This window comes from Equus quagga, chromosome 7 (genome assembly GCF_021613505.1).
Source record: "Equus quagga isolate Etosha38 chromosome 7, UCLA_HA_Equagga_1.0, whole genome shotgun sequence".
Classification (NCBI taxonomy): Eukaryota; Metazoa; Chordata; class Mammalia; order Perissodactyla; family Equidae; genus Equus; species Equus quagga.
Window position 1 is genome coordinate 69,041,288 of NC_060273.1, and position 15,662 is coordinate 69,056,949.

A 15,662-nucleotide genomic window follows, 5' to 3' on the forward strand; every position below is an offset into this window, starting at 1 on the left:
TTCTACAACTTAAGTTATTTTTCCCCAGTGCCGTCAGTGTGGTTGTATGATTCATTTTAAATACAGTTAGTTTTTTTGTTACTATTTGTATTCCATATTGAATCCCCCTCATTTTCCAGTTGATTTTAGCCATGTTTTGGGTATGAGGAACATTATCATGGTTCTAAGAGTCAGAGTTACAGAAAAAGATATACTCAGAAGCGCTCCACCCCTTCATCCTTTCTGTCATCCACCTCTTCATCCACCCTGTCATCATCTCCCCCTTCTTTCTACTATATTCCCACCTAACCTCTGTAAACAACTAATCTCATTAGTTTCTAGTTCATCATTCCTTATTTTGTGCAAATGAGTACATATATATATTTTTTCTTATACCTCCTTCTCGTGGGGGAAAACTTTTGCTTTCTTCTCTTCTAGGTTCTTTGGCTGGTCTAATAATTAAATTGACATAAGACAGATTAACAGGAGAAAAAAATTTAATTTTGAATGTACAGGAATCCCAGAGATATGAGGTCCCCCAACAGTCAGGCAATTGAAGCTTATATGCCATCCTGAGCTCAGGAGAAGCAAGTAGGAGTATAGGACTTCAAAGAGAAAAAAGATAATTCATAGGAAGATGGAAAGAGCAAATGGTTGGTAAACAAATGTTTGCCATGCCATGTAGATAAGTCTTTCTCATACAAAAAGTTCTCTCTGGTAATAGCTCTCTTTCTGGTATAGGCTCCCTATCTAAATTCTTTTAGGCAGTTAAGGGGGAGGTTAAAAGCTCTTCTTGAGTCTGTTGGGCCTTGATTTTCTTCAGCTCGAAATTATCCAGGTCAAAGTGGCACATTCTGGGGTGATCTGCCCTTAACTCCAACACCTTCTTCTTTATTTAATTAAAAGTAGCATATTACATTTTTTTGTCTTTTGCACTTAACAATACATCCTGGAAATAACTCTATATTGATTCAGAGATCTTCATTTTTTTACAGCTGAATAGTACTCTATCATGTGAATATACCATGGTTTATTCAGTCACTCTCTTATATATGGACATTTACCTTGTTTCCAGTATTTTCAATCACCGTGCTTCAATGAATAATCTTGTGCATATGTATTTTTGTATTGTTGGAAGTGTGTCTTCAGACGAAATTCCCAGAAGTGGAATGGTTGGGTCAAAGGGTAACTGCTTTTGCAGTTTTATTAGGCACTGACAAATTCCCTTCCAGAAGGGTTGTACCAGTTTGCATTCTCACCAGCTATGGATGCAGGTGCCTGTTTCCCGACAGCCTTGCCTAGCAGAATGTGATGTTGTCTTTTATTTTTGGGAAATCTGAGAGATGATAAATGCCATCTCATTATTGTTTCAATTTACATTTCTCTAATCATGGGTTAGTCTGTAGTTTTTTTCATGTTTAAGGGCCAATTTTATATCTTGTGTGATCATGTGTGTGTATGAGAGAGAAAGAGAGAGTTGTCTGTTTACATCTTTTCCCATTTGTCTAACAGGTTTTGGATCCTTTGTCCCTTAAATTTTTAATTCTTTATATACTAGGAATATTAACCCTTTGTCTATGATGTATGCTGCAAATATTTTCTTCCAGTCTTTTGACTTTTGGCATTTCTTGCCAAGCAATTTTTTTATTTTTATGTTGTCAAATTTTTTAATCTTTCATTGCCTCTGGATTTTTCACCCAGGTTTTCTTATGGTATTTGTATGCTTCCATTTTTTCACATTTAGACCCTGGATTCATTTGGAATTTATTCTTGCATATGGTGTGATGTATGGATTTAATCTCAACTCTTTCCAAATGGCTTTCCAGTTGGCTCAGCATCATTTATTAAAAAGTCCACTTTGCCCTGTGATTTGAGATTTCTCACCCCCTCCCCCACCACCAAGACCAGGAGGAGCATTTGACCCAAGAGCATGGCATGGCGGAAAAAGATTGACCGAGCTAATGAGACTCCATTCAAGGATGTGAATAAAAAATGACTGTAACAATAAGGCTGAAAGACGCACCGGAAGGAGAATAGGCTGGAGAGGTCACAGTGCGATAGGAAAGCAAAAGAGCAAACCAAGGAAGCTGGAAGGTGATGAGGCAGAAGGAAGCCGATAACAAGCAGGTCAGGAGACAGAAACAGAAGACCCCCTGAAGTCGCCTCAGCTCCCCTGCACTGCTGCAACCAACCCTTCCAAACAGAAAACGCCCACTGCAAACAAGCTCCTGAAATCCCAAGACGTGATCAATGAAAAAATATGCAGCCAAGAGAAAGGAGGAGTTCTGAGCAAATTAAAAAGATTTATTGCCATTCCAGGCTTCAGATGAGCCCAGAAGCCGGGGCTGGTCTGTGGTCAGTAAGTTGTCATGGGAGGAGAAGTCAGTGGACAAACCCAGGCACCTGACACGAGTCCACCTCTCTTCGTTGGATTCCCACTCCACAGAGCAGCTGCTGGTGGGACCAACTCTTCAGCGTCTGCGCCATTCGTCCTATCAGCACTCCAAAGCCGGGCAGGCAGCCTCATGATCCCCATAGCTCACAGCTTTTATATCTCTACCTCCCCTAGCCCTGGAAGAGCCTTCCTCTTGGGTCAGACCCAATGGATTTGGCCTTAGACAGGGAGGAATGGGTGCTGGAGGGGTTGTCTTGACAAGGAACGGACAAGGCATGCATGTCCATAGGTCAGAGTTTGCAGACTGGCCACGCAGGAGCCAGATGTCCCCCCTGACAAGTCCGTTTGGCCCCTTAGGCCCCACACAATGTTTTAAAAAATAATTAGTTTCCAATATTTGAAAATTGTAAGATTTCATATAAAAGTCTAGATTTCTGGCTTCTCTAAGGGAAAAGATTTGAGAATATTTGGCAAACTGGCCCTACACATTCTCATGTGGCACTAACTGGCTCTATCTAGACAGCAGCTGCCCCTGCAGACCGGATGTTCCCTTTCCAACACCTAACCCCATCCCCAATTATACCCCCAACTCGAGACTGGGCATTAGCTGCCTCATACCAACGCATACATGCTGCTGTCAGAAGGAAAAAGGGAAGACATGCCTGAAAACATGTTCCTTGTGGTCTTTGTCACCCATTTACCTCTCATGCTTGGCCCTGCAGGCACCTGAGTTTGTCAACTATCTTAAACACATAGAGCATCCTTAAATATCTCTCCCAACGTAGCCCCCACCACACACCCTGCCTCTCCATGATACATCATGCCCCATTGCTAATTGGGAAAATCTAGAACAGAATACTAAATTAATCATAGAAGTTAATGGAGGAACAGGCTGAGATCAACTACTTCAGCCTCTTCATTGTAAGAGGGGGTTGGAGTAAAATGAAAACTGTTAATACTCTCTACTTTTAAGTAAGTGACAAAATTTTAATGAGAAAATCATAAAGGTACTTCAGGAGGTCAAGACTGGGTCAGTCAGAACTTGGGGTCACAAAAAACATGTTGGTCCCATTCCTTTTGACTGTTTAGAAAATGAGTTAAGCTCTTAGAGAGAAAGCCAAAGGAATGAGGAAGAAACGGTGTGGCCAGCCCGGGACACGTCCTGGGCTATCAAGAACCCCAAGCTCATGCTCCCTGAGGTTAGGGCTGCTTGCCCACACCTAAAATGTAGGTGGCACAAAATGGCTTTCAGTGAGGGGAATAGCATCATTGTAGAAAGGGGCTTAAAAAGGTAGACAGAGAGTTAGAATCAGGCCTTGGCCAACACAAGACAGGGGAAGAGGGACGACTTCCTCACACTCCTTCATTCTGCTGAGGCTGGTGCCACATCATTTGGCCTTTAGAGAGGCAGTGATCTTGACACAGCCCAGACGTTTCCCACCGCTGCTCAGGATGCTCTGGACGCGGTAGTTCCCGTTGCTGAGCCAGCTGGGCAGCTCCAGGTCAGGCAAGGGGAAAGTACTCTTGGGCAGTGAGTAGGTGCCCTGTGGGAAAGCCATGGAGCACAGGTCAGTGGGAGCCTCCTGATGGGACGCCTTGGAGCCACCTCTAGGACTGCAGCAGCGAACTGCCTCCCCTCCCACTCTTCTAAGAGCCACATGAGATCAAAGATGGCCCCAGCACTGGAGAACACGGACTGTTACAGCTAGGGGACACAGGAAGTCACATCAAAGTTCAAGTCTCCCATTTCACAGATGGATAAACTAAGGCCCCCAAAAGATAAGCAATTCAGGGTAGACCACACCAACTTACATCCACAGACATTCACGTCTGCAGGAGGAGAATGCAAGGACCCTTCTCTCCAAACCCCACGTCTTTACTCCAGCCACAGGGATAATACTGGTGTAAGTATTTCCCTCCCTAAGTACTTACTTCTTTGAAGGGACAGTGGCAGGGAAGCCCAAAGGTGTGCAGGGGCTCTGGGCAGGGCTGCCCAGGGGGAGTCAAAGCGTCTAGTATATCACAGGCATTGTCAAAAGTACAGCTACCGATCTGATCCACACATGGAATTTTGACCCATACGCCAGCCACTTCCTTCTCCACCGTTAGTTCCACCTGGTGAGGAAGAGTTTGAAAAAGTGTAAATTCCAAGGCAAACATACCAGCTCCTCTGCCTCTGTAAAAGGTCAGCATTTTACTTTAATCACAGAATTTTATTTGTTTACTTTTTTTTTTTTGAGGAAGATTAGCCCTGAGCTAACATCTACCGCCAATCTTCCTCTTTTTGCTGAGGAAGGCTGGCCTTGAGCTAACATCCATGCCTAGCCTCCTCTACTTTATCTATGGGACGCCTACCACAGAATGGCTTGCCAAGTGGTGCCATGTCTGCACCCAGGATCCGAACTGGTGAACACCAGGCCGCTGAAGCAGAACGTGCGCATTTAACCGCTGTGCCACCAAGCCGGCCCCTTAATTGCAGAATTTTTAATTGGAGAGGATCTTGGAGATATTCTGATCTAGAAATGACAATATTGTGGCACACGCCCCAAAATGATCCTTTCCTGTGCCCATGGCAGACATTAATAATTGAATGTGATTTATTTTCTTCCCCCCTTCCCTGAACCACAGTCTTACAATTATTTAGGAAGTCACATTGGGTAAAGCTAACACTTGAGTTGGAATGCACTTGTCACCTCATGGCTCATGGGCCAGCTGTGGCATCACTTCTAGAGCCTTCCTTCTGAGCCCAATCTTGGCTTCAGAACCCTTTTCTACCTAGGACTTCAGGCAGCTACTACCAACTGAGCTGGTTACCAAGATGAACCCTATTTGCTGTTCTTAGATCCTATTTTCTCTATAGAGCCATAGAAGACAGAATTTAAAATAGGAATTTATAGGGGGATCACTGTGGGATTGGTATAAGGACGATCTTCTTAACATCACGGCTAGGTTAACACAGATGGAACTACCCCCAGAAGCAGTAGGCTTCTGGGATCCAGGGGGAGCTACAGAAGGATCCCTGCACCGAGAGGGAAGCTGGATGAGAAGACCTATAACATGCTTCCCATCTCCATGCTGTCACGATTCTGCTCCTGTTCTGGAGGTTGGGGCTGACCCGGCAGTGGCCAGGAGTTCAAGCTGGGCGGCCCCAGTTGTGCCTGGCGTGCTAAGCATTCTACTTAGTATTAACTGTCTAAGAGCCAAATGAGTTGTCCCTGAGGACTGTGTTCGTGTCCCCCCAAAGGTATCAAGGGACAAGTGTCAGGAAAGGGCAGGAGGAAGTCAGCACACTTGATCCTCTGACTCTTTGTGGGTGGTAGGGCAGGAAAACACATTTTTAGGATCCCTTTCAGCGCTGACATTCCAGCATTCTGTGAATCCCAGCCTCCAAGCTCGCCTGAGCGGGGCTTTTGTTTCTAAGAGACAAACCCTGCTGGGCTCAGGCTGGCTCCCCAGGCTGTGGACCGAGTCTTGCAAGTGCCCCAGATGTCAGGGCCCAGGCCCAGGAGGAAGGGAGAAGTCAGTGCACCCTGTAACCTGAGTGGACAAACTCAAATGGCTTCCCTCACTGGCCTCATCCCGCTCTGCTGACACACCCATTATCCCCCACCCCTAGTCATGCACAGTCCCCCTCCCAGCCCTCCTGTCTCCCACGGAGCCTGCTCCAATCCCTTGGACCAGAAAAAGCCAGAGGGCCTGGGCTGGAATGCTACTTCGGCCACGTCCTAGTATTGTGGCCTTGGAGGAGTTACTTCTCTGTCTCCATGCCCGCATCTCCAAAAATGGGATATTTGAGAGCGCCTACCTCTCTCACAAGGTCCCATTGAGTGGGACAACACCTGTAAAACACTTACCATAGTGGGCGAAATCCAAAAATTACCTCCTGTCAGACTGCCTGTCCTCCCTCCTTCCTTAGCCAACACCCCCTTCTTGTTTCAATAATACCCCAGCGAAAATGGTTGAGCCAGTTATACCCTGAACAAGAACACCCAGCTGAGGGGATCGGTGGGGCAAAGTCCAACCTGAGCTCCTCCCACCAGGCTGGAGGCTAGGGGGGCTGCACCCACCGGAAGGAGCCATGCCTCCCTATCTCTACTCCCACCTCGACCCAGGACAAGCTCAGCATAGGAGGTCCTCAGTGGGAGTGCACTGAATTTAAGACAACAGGTGCTTCTGAGGCAGCAGCTATGCCGATCATTTGGGATTAGAGACCATGGCTCATTTCTCAGTCCTGTTCTCAGTCTACTTGCTCATATGGCTCATGAAAGCAAGCAAGACTGGGTAACAAGGTCTCCAGTCCAGGACTTCCTTGGCACGTCCATAGCTTGACCTAAATTAACTTGTGTCATGGGACCCGGCTCAACAAGAAGACAGACAGAGCACTGACCCATAACGGAGCCAGGATCCCTGCCCCTGCGGGGGCCCAGCGGCAACTCCTTTCCCCTCTCAGGCCCCTGCTCTTCCATCTGGACAATGGATTGTTTGGGTCTCGTGATCTCCACGAGATCTACCAGTTACGACATCCTGAGAGTCAGAGTTTCTTGCAGGTTGAAAAACAAAATGACTTCTTCTCTTGGCCTCTAGCAGAGGGCTAGGCACACGAAGGCTCTAGGTAAAGACCCACTGACAGCAACTGACTCGAAGGGGAGCCACTGAGGACACTGGAGAGGGGGCAGTTATATCTCTGTCGCAGGCCTCAGGCAGGGGCATTGCAGGTACATGAATTTAGGGGGAGAAAAAGCCAAACCATCAGGCCTGAAAGTCACATGTCTGAAAACCAGAAATAAACGTACATGCCAAATACAGTGGCAAGGTAGGATCCCTGAGGACGGGAAAGCCAGGGTCCCAGAGGCTGGAACTTGAGGCAGGGTACAGAAAGGAGTTCTAAATTATGCCAAATCCTGTGGAGTAAGTCAAAAAAAGGAAAAGGGAGCTCTGGGCAGGCCCCTATCTTGCCCATGGCTCATGGAATCCGGGGCGTCCAACTTCCAAAAATTGCAGCTGGGGTTAAATCCATCCAGGGCCCAGATGGGACTTTGATGGAAGAAATTTCAGCTCAACAAGGTGAGAGGATGGACTGGCTCTCCTGCTAAGAGGCTGTGTGAGCCTGGACCAGTCATTCTTCTCTCTGGGCATCAGTAACAAGGGTTGGAAACCATTGACCTCAAGAGCGCTCCAGGCTCCTCCACGCTCGAGTCTGGGCAGCTCTCCTAAGGGGTCTTTGCTGGGCAAGGGGAAAGTTCTGGAGCACTCCTCTGTAAACACACCAAGCACTAAATCCACCTCCCCGCCAGAAAGAGCTCAGGAACAGGAAACATAAGATAAGGACACCAGCCTCAAATGTGCTAATAACTATGTGACTCTTTTGCAAGCCTCAGTGCCCCTCATCTGTAAAATGAAGCTAATCATCTTTTCTCCTACGCAAGTAGTGAGAGGCTTTTACTTAATAGCTAATATGCACATACTCTAAAAAGATAAAGGAACTAAATAAAAAATATGTACATAAGAGAAATGTAGGGGGATCTGAGGGCAATTTTTACAAAGCACCATGGCCCAAATTGATGACAGGTAATAAAGAAATAGAACAGGGGGCGGAAAGGGCTCCATCCCAATGGCCTGCATAGCGCCAGGGAAAGCAGGCTGGGAGGAGAAGCAGCAGTTCGCCAGCCTTTCCTTCCTAGTCAGCTGCACAGCATCAGGGTCCTTGGAAATGCCAGCGGTCTGCGTGGCAATGGCAAGAGAGACAGCATGGTGGCTGGCCAGCCAAAGAGCCCTCCACTACAGACTCAGCGGGAGGAGCACGGAAATGGCATTTGTGTGACCCTAGTGGGTTATTTATCACTTCAAGAACAGCGAAAGAAAATGCACTGGCCTAGCCTGGAAAGGACTCTGGAGGAGGTGCAGAGGAAAGCAGGGCCTCAGAGCTGTCCTCGCATCCAGGACTTCTGTCTGGGTCAAAGGAACCACACGACAAGAGCTAACTTGTACTAAGCAGGTCTCGTGAGCCAGGCCCTGCACAAAATACTCTCCATGTTATTAACTCAGTATTGCTCAAGAGAAAGCTATGAGGTAGGGGCTATGAATAAGCCAAGTCAAAGGGTAGTTACAGGGACACAGATTCCAAATCAGAAAGCTTTGAAAGAATCAAAACAAAACTGGTACCAGAATAGATTTGCACCAGGACAGGCTAAAGGGTACAGAAGAATATGATACAAAGGTAGCAATTCAAACTAGGGAGGAAAGGACTATAATGTATGGTGTTGCAATGGATATATATAAAGCCTTTATTGTTCTGTGAGAAAATATGCGAATATCCACCCCCAGAATAGGCCTTAGACGTGAACGAACTGGTTATTCCCAAAGTAAATACAAAAGGCAAAGAAACCTACGAAAGGACATTTAATCTCATTAGGGATGATGCAAAAGCTCAGAAAAGATTTTTAGAAAATGTTCAGTGTCAACAAATGTGTGGAAAATGGCAAATCTGCTGCTCCTGGTTAGAGGATAAATGGGTTCAAACATTTGGAGGCACTTAGGCAATGTGTATCAAAGGCCTAAAACGTCTGTCTAGATAATCAGAAAAGTATAAAAAGATGCATTACAAGGATGATTTCTGCAAAGGTGTTTATAAAAAGCCAAAAAACAAACCAAACCAAACAAACAAACTTTGTACCCTAAAAACAAATTAAATGTCTAACAATAGGTTTGTTATGTAAATTATGACAGATCTACAACAGAATATTTCAGCCATTTAAAATGATTAGGTGGATCTATGCCAAATGCCCTCAGAGGAGGTATGCAGCTACATGCAATACAGTGTGATAAAAAAAAAACGCAAGTTTAATAGCACATGTCATAGAATCCCATTAGTATAAATGTACATATATTTACAAATGTAGAAAACATTCTGACAGGATACACAAATAGCTAACAATGACTACGTCATGAGAAGTTGGATCGCAGGAGGACAGTTACAAGGAGCACTGTTTCTTTTCATATACAACCATTCAAAATTAATATGTATGTTACATGTGATTGTATGGGGAAAGTTCCACAGACTAGCCTACAATACGTTACAAGTGTTTATCCCTTATCACTAAGTAGTGAGATTTCAGGGGATTTCTTTTATTTTTTTCTCCCTTTTTGACTATTTGCATTTTCTTTTCTTTTTTAAGATTAGCCCTGAGCTAACATCTGCTGCCAATCCTCCTCTTTTTGCTGAGGAAGACTGGCCCTGAGCTAACATCCTCACCCATCTTCCTCTATTTTATATGTGGGACGCCTGCCACAGCATGGCTTGCCAAGCGGTGCCATGTCCACACCCGGGATCAGAACTGGCGAACTCTGGGCCGCCGAAGCGGAACATGCGCACTTAACCGCTGCACTACCAGGCCGGCCCCAGTGATTTGCATTTTCTAAAGTTACTACGTGTTATCTGCCAAGTGATGTGTCTGCTTTATAATTAACAACAATAGCAACACCAAAACCAAATTGCCCAACTGGCATTGTCAGACAGTCTAGGAATCGATGCATCCTTTGCTGCTCTGGGCTTGCAGGATTCCTAAACTATTCACAGTTCCCTGAGCATGAATCCCTCAGGGTCCCTGCTAGCTGGCCCATGGCACCTTCCCTCCAGCACCTCCCCGTTCCCACCCACTCCCAGGCTCACCTTCTGAGGAGCAGAGAGGGCGACAGTGGTCTTCACCTCGGCACTGACAGTCACGTTCCCAGGAACGGCAATGGGGTCAGGTTCCAGAGTCAGGCTTTTGAGCACCATAGGGTCCTTCCCCTCATCACAGTTATCCCAGGAAAAGCTACGGAGCTGGATGGCCAGGGACAATCAGGCAGCAACAATAAAAGAAAACAAAAGTTGACAAAAGGAATGCTTGCAGGTTGGAAGAATCAACAGAACAGGCTACTGATGGAGCGACAGTGGGCGAGGTACCTCCCCTCTCTGAGCTTCCTCTGCAACTCCACATTTGTAAACCTGGGATAAGACTTGTCCTACCCGTTTCATAGCCAAGATTAAACTAAAAGACTCAAAAGACACATCTCCCAAAAGTGTGCCATAAACTATAAAGCACAATGTAACAGAGCTTGAACTTTCAAACGGGAGACTCACCGTACCCACCTTTGGTAGCTACCTTCTCTGATCTCCCACCTCCTGCTCCCCACTCCGCTCCAGCCAGTCTTTTCTCCTTAGAAGGAAGGAAGCCCTTGGAGGATTCACCTTTGCAGCTTAGGCCCAAGACCTCATTCACATCACACCCCCATGCCCATTATAGGGCCAGGAACAATAAGAAACACAAAACACAGTGGGAAACACAACAGTACCCAAAACCTCACCCACATGGGCGTGCAATTAACCCAGGGAGAGAATAAGACACACATGAAAAGATCCCCAGTGGGCCACTTGTTGATGAACAATCCCAGTGAACAAACTTCCCCAATCCTGACCAGTGCGTTCCTACTCCCATCCCACTGCTCATACCCTGCCCCCAGCTGAGTCACCCTCCTCCCTTCCACTGTGCCACTTCTCCTCTTCATCCTCCACATCCCCCAGGAGGTCTCCTGATTCCACCATCTTGTCCAACTCCACGTGACCACTAACACCCTGCTCCCAGGGAACCCTGTCTTCTTGTCTATGATCTTTAGCACTTTCCACATCTTGCACTCTCTGCCCACCCACTCACACCTTTCCCAGTCCCCTGCAGGCCACCCACAGAGATTTTCAGCACTTCCACCATGCACATCCCATCTTAGAGGGAAAACCTGCCAGTCCACACCCTCAAGCCAACCCCTAGTCACCAACACAGCCAACTGGGCCAAAAGGGAACACCTAACCCAAGTTAGACTGACAGATTCTCTCTGCCTCCAATTTGGGAATTGAGATGGAGGAAAATCACTCAGAGGCCTTCAGGCTTCGCGCCGTCATCGAGTCTTAACCCTTGGGATGGGGCCAGAACACCTACACCTGTGATCCATAACCAAGCCAAAGTTCCGGAAGGGACAAGAACTAAGGGCTTGCTGGTCAATGGAAAAGAGAACAGATGGAATTGTCCCCACCACCATGACAGCTAACTAAATAGGTACTACAGAGTGGCAGTGAAGGGCACGGCTTTGGAGCGAGATATGGGGTAAATCAAGGCTTTAGTTAATAGACGTGGTTTGAAATCATAGTTCAGCCACCACATCACGTGATTCAATAGGCCAGTTCCCCCCTAACGCCCCAATGTCCACTTATTTTAAGCATAGGCATTTATACTTTCCTCTCAGGGTTGTCGCAAGGATGATAGCATGTATGTAAAGCTCATAACACAATGCCGGGCCCAAAGCATGAGCTGGCTCACTAAATGACAGTCGCTAGACATCCCAGTCTCCACTTCCTGCCATTAGTTCCATGAGGGTCCTTGTATATCTGGAATAAACTTCCCTTTACTTGAGCTTCTTGGAATGGGTTTCCATCCCTTGGAATGAGTCATTGTGCCACAACTAATGAAGGCAGGACCGGGTCTGATTCATCCCGAATTCCCCACAGCCCCTTACACAAGGTAGGTGCCAGCCCATAAATGTTTCCTTCAACAGTCATTCCCCAAATATGCATGGAGCAATGCTCTCAGGCTCTCGGCTAAGTGCTGTGTTAACAGTGGTAAACAATTAGAAATGTTCCTGCCCTGCCTTGAGGAGCTTACAGTCCAATGCAGGTAAATATTATCCACTACGATTTCAGAGTGCCATAAAGGAAACGAACAGAAGGATGTGTTGAGAGTAAGAACTTACTTAATTAGGGTGGTGAGGAAGTGATACTAAAGCTGGACTCCTGCAGGATGAGGAGTACAGAGACAAAAAGAATGTTCAGGCAGAGGGAACATGGGCAGCGGCCCTGGGTAGAAAGAAGCTTAGCTGCTCTGAGCACTGCAAGAAGGCCAGTGGGCTAGATGTAGTGGACGAGGGACCCAGACGAGGCTGGAGGGGTGGCAGGGTCATTTAACACAGGACCACACCGGTCATAATCAGGAGGCTGGATTTTCGATAGGTGCAGGGGACCCCCATTGCAGGAGAGTGCCATGCTGTTTTAGGGTTGAGAACGGACTGGAAAGGGACAAGCCTGGAAGGGAGGCCACCATCAAATGAAAGAATGCCTGGAACTAGGAGTTGGGCTGGAGGGAAGATAGGAGATTAGCCACATCTTGGGGCTGCTTTCACAGATTCTAAGGCAGCCTCATTCACCTGAGGACTGATTCCAGGCTGGGGCTGGTGTCCAGAGTGCCCTCTTGAAGCTGAAGAATTCCTTTCCCTCTCCTAAGCTGCCCCTTCCCCCAGGCCCTGGGGGAGACATAAGCAGGCAGTTTCCCAACAAATAGGTGTCCTGACTAGAAGCGCCTGTGGTGATGAATGCTCAGCTGAGTCCAGCCTCATTTGGAAAAGAAGGCATGATAGATTAGCAATGTCCACAGGGCCAGGCCTGGCACCAGATATTTGCCATCCCCAGGAGAGGCCAACCTGTGGGAAGGGGTGACAAATGGCAGAGGGAGAAGGCACAGCTCTGGAAGCAGACTATTTATCACAGAGCCAGGCTAAAATCACACTTCAGCTACCCTCACTAGCTGAGACCCTGGGTAGGTCATCCCCTCTTGAGGTTCAATCTCCCCATCTATTAAATGGGCATAATTCTATCTTCTCTCAGGGCTACTGGGAGAGTGAGAAGTTTGTGTACAGAAAGCAGAGGTCACAACTCCTCAAGACTGTCAGCCCCACGAAAACACAAGACTGAGAAACTGTCAGAGACCAGAGGAGGCTGAGAAGACATGACAACAAATGCAACCTGGTGCCCTGGGTTGGATCCTGAAACAGAAAGAGGACATTTATGGGAAAACTGGTAAAATCCCAATAAAGTCTAGTGTATAGTTAATGGTCACGTGCCAATGCTGGTTTCTCAGTTTTGACCAGTGTACCGTGGTAATATAAAGGGAAATATCAGGGGATAATATAAGGTAATATCAGGGGAAACTGGGTGAGGAGTATATGAGAACTCTGTACTATCTTTGCAACTTTTCTGTACATCTAAAATTACTCCCCAAAAAAAGTTTATTAGGAAAAAGAGCACACGGCTCATCACACAGCACATAGTATGTGCACAATAAATGGCAGTCATTATACAGTATCACAGGGTCTATTTAGCACCTACTGCATGCCCAGCACAGGGCTAGACATTCTCCCACTATCTAACAACCCAGCATCACGAGATCAGTTAACACTAGAAAAGGAACAAGAACTCAAGGCTCAACCACTATCAGCCTACAGCCTTTATCTGGCACATGGCCTCAAGGTCAGGGCTCTGAATCACATGAGCTGTGAACCCAGAGAAGATTTGGAAGATAGCAGATGAGGATCCAAGGAGCCACTAGTTGTGTAATCTTGGTTGAGTCCCCTGTCCTCTGTGGGTCTGAGTGAGGTGGGTGAACTCTATGACGTCTCAAGGTCTCTCCAAAACTGTCGATCTTAAGACCCTCTGGTCTGGGATGGCACCCAGAGCTGACATATAGAATGGGGATGGAGGGCAAGCTGGAGCCTTAGGCAGACTCCACCTTATAGCGGTCAGACCTGGAGCCAAGAGAAACATTCTCAACCTACACTCAGGGACAAACTAATCCTCTGGGCAAAGAAGGCCAAGAGGTCCTTGCTCCTTCATTCAACATGCAAAACGGACTCCTCGCCCCTGAGGCAAAGTGAGGCTGAGCCCACTGCCTTATATCACTTTAAGATTTTAGAGCATTTCCATCCATGAAAGCATTTCCCTTCACCCAACACCATCTGAGAAAGGCAGCTGGCCTCATCACACCCATTTTACAGATGAGGAGACCAAGGTTCAAGGAGCCCAAATGCCATGCCCGTGGATTAGAGACAGAGCAGGGATCAGAAGCCAAGCCTCTCAGCTCTCAGTTCTATCCCACTTTCCCCTACACCACATGTTAAGTGCTCTCAGACAAATATTTCCAAGGTGGTTAGAGGAAGGGATCTAGGCTGGGGCTCTTTGCTGCCACAGCTCTGCAGCAAAGAGGCAGTGGAACTAGGCTTCTGTAGGTCTCTGAATGACAGAACTTCCCTTTCCCAAGGGCCTGGAGCACCGGGTGAGTGAGAAGTGAATGGGGAAGCTCGGAGGCTGGAGCCTCTCTTCGGCTTACAACCAGGAGCAGGGCCGGATCTTTGTCGCCAGAGGAACAAGTCTGGACCTTCTGGCCTAGAGGGCCTCTCAAACCCACCCACCCTCCAGGACAAGCAGAACACTACAGAAGGGGAAGGCATGGGGGCTAGGCCTTTTCCTGGCGGGTAAAGGAGGGCAGGTAAACAGGGCTGAGTCTCTGGGCCTGGGAGCTGTGCCTTAGTCTTGCAGTTCTGCAAAATTTCACTCAGACGTTTGGAAAGAGCACAGGAGAGTACAGACAAGGGTGATATTAACATTTCCAAACAAGTCAGGAGCACAGCAAGGCCTCGTAGCCCATCCTCACTGTGCAGCCGGGGAAACCGAAACCCGGAGAGAGAAAAAGACCCACAACTAGTGATCTGGGGCGACCCTGCTGGAGAGAAGCAATTCTAGAGAGTGGAGTCACCCCATAGTCCCCCCGGAACCCAAACACCCCTAGCTGGGCAGAGATGCTGGAAGCAGCCTTCTAAAGGAGCGGGAGCTCACCCGTTCTGAGAGGACGCTTACAGGAGCAGCAGGGCCGGCAAGAAGCAAGCCCAGGGCGATCAGGAACGGAGCCTGCATCGAGGGTCTCATTGCAAAAGGTGGGTCCGCGCCTGGTTAACTGCTAGGTCTGTGACAGCGTTGTCGTCTTTAAATGCCTGCTTGTATTGGTTATGCAAAGCTGTGCATTGCTATGCAAAGCTGAGCGCCGCCACTTCTAGGTTCGCTCCGCCCACTCGGGAATCAGCGATTTCAAGCCCTGGAATTGGATAGCTCTCTCCCGACTCCGCCCCGAAGAGGTTCCTCCTTGAGCCCCTCCCTCCCAGAGTGGGCGTCAAGCCCCGCCTTCTGAGGGGCGAAGGCGGAGCCGGAAGCGGAGAGGGGCGGAGCTTAGCTGGCGGGGGCGAGGCCATTGCGCAAGGGAGGGGCGGGACCAGAGCGCGAGGGCGGGGCCGGGACCAGACCGCCAGGGGCGGCTCGCGACCAGAGCGCTAGGACGGGAGGGGCGGGACCAGAGCGCGAGGGCGGGGCCGGGACCAGAGCGCGAGGTGGGGGTTCGCGACCAGAGCGCGAGGTGGGGGTTCGCGACCAGAGCGCGAG

At 48.0% G+C, this 15,662-nt stretch overlaps 1 protein-coding gene across 2 annotated transcripts; it reads right to left on the reverse strand.

Moving 5' to 3' along the window:
* Window positions 1–3,340: 3,340 nt before the first annotated feature.
* Window positions 3,341–15,289, reverse strand: GM2A (ganglioside GM2 activator). Of its 2 annotated transcripts, none has more exons than XM_046667673.1 (4): window positions 15,087–15,289; window positions 10,044–10,196; window positions 4,307–4,489; window positions 3,341–3,918 (listed from the first exon to the last, which is right to left on the reverse strand). In XM_046667673.1, exons 1-4 carry the CDS (start codon window positions 15,153–15,155, stop codon window positions 3,763–3,765), a joined length of 561 nt encoding a protein of 186 aa, XP_046523629.1. In that variant the 5' UTR covers window positions 15,156–15,289; the 3' UTR covers window positions 3,341–3,762. The 2 variants fall into 2 exon arrangements, with proteins under 2 accessions (XP_046523629.1, XP_046523628.1); XM_046667672.1 differs by having other exon boundaries at window positions 15,066–15,289.
* Window positions 15,290–15,662: the final 373 nt, after the last annotated feature.

What these genes read in the sequence shown, in the direction of transcription:
- GM2A (XM_046667672.1), bottom strand. Translation starts at nt 15,155, where the DNA reads ATGAGACCCTCGATGCAGGCTCCGTTCCTGATCGCCCTGGGCTTGCTT. An exon ending in TAAGCGTCCTCTCAGAACGG is followed by an intron (nt 10,197 to 15,065) that starts GTGAGCTCCCGC and finishes CTGGCCATCCAG; the next exon opens with CTCCGTAGCTTTTCCTGGGA. An exon ending in GCCACTGTCCCTTCAAAGAA is followed by an intron (nt 3,919 to 4,306) that starts GTAAGTACTTAG and finishes GCTTTCCCACAG; the next exon opens with GGCACCTACTCACTGCCCAA.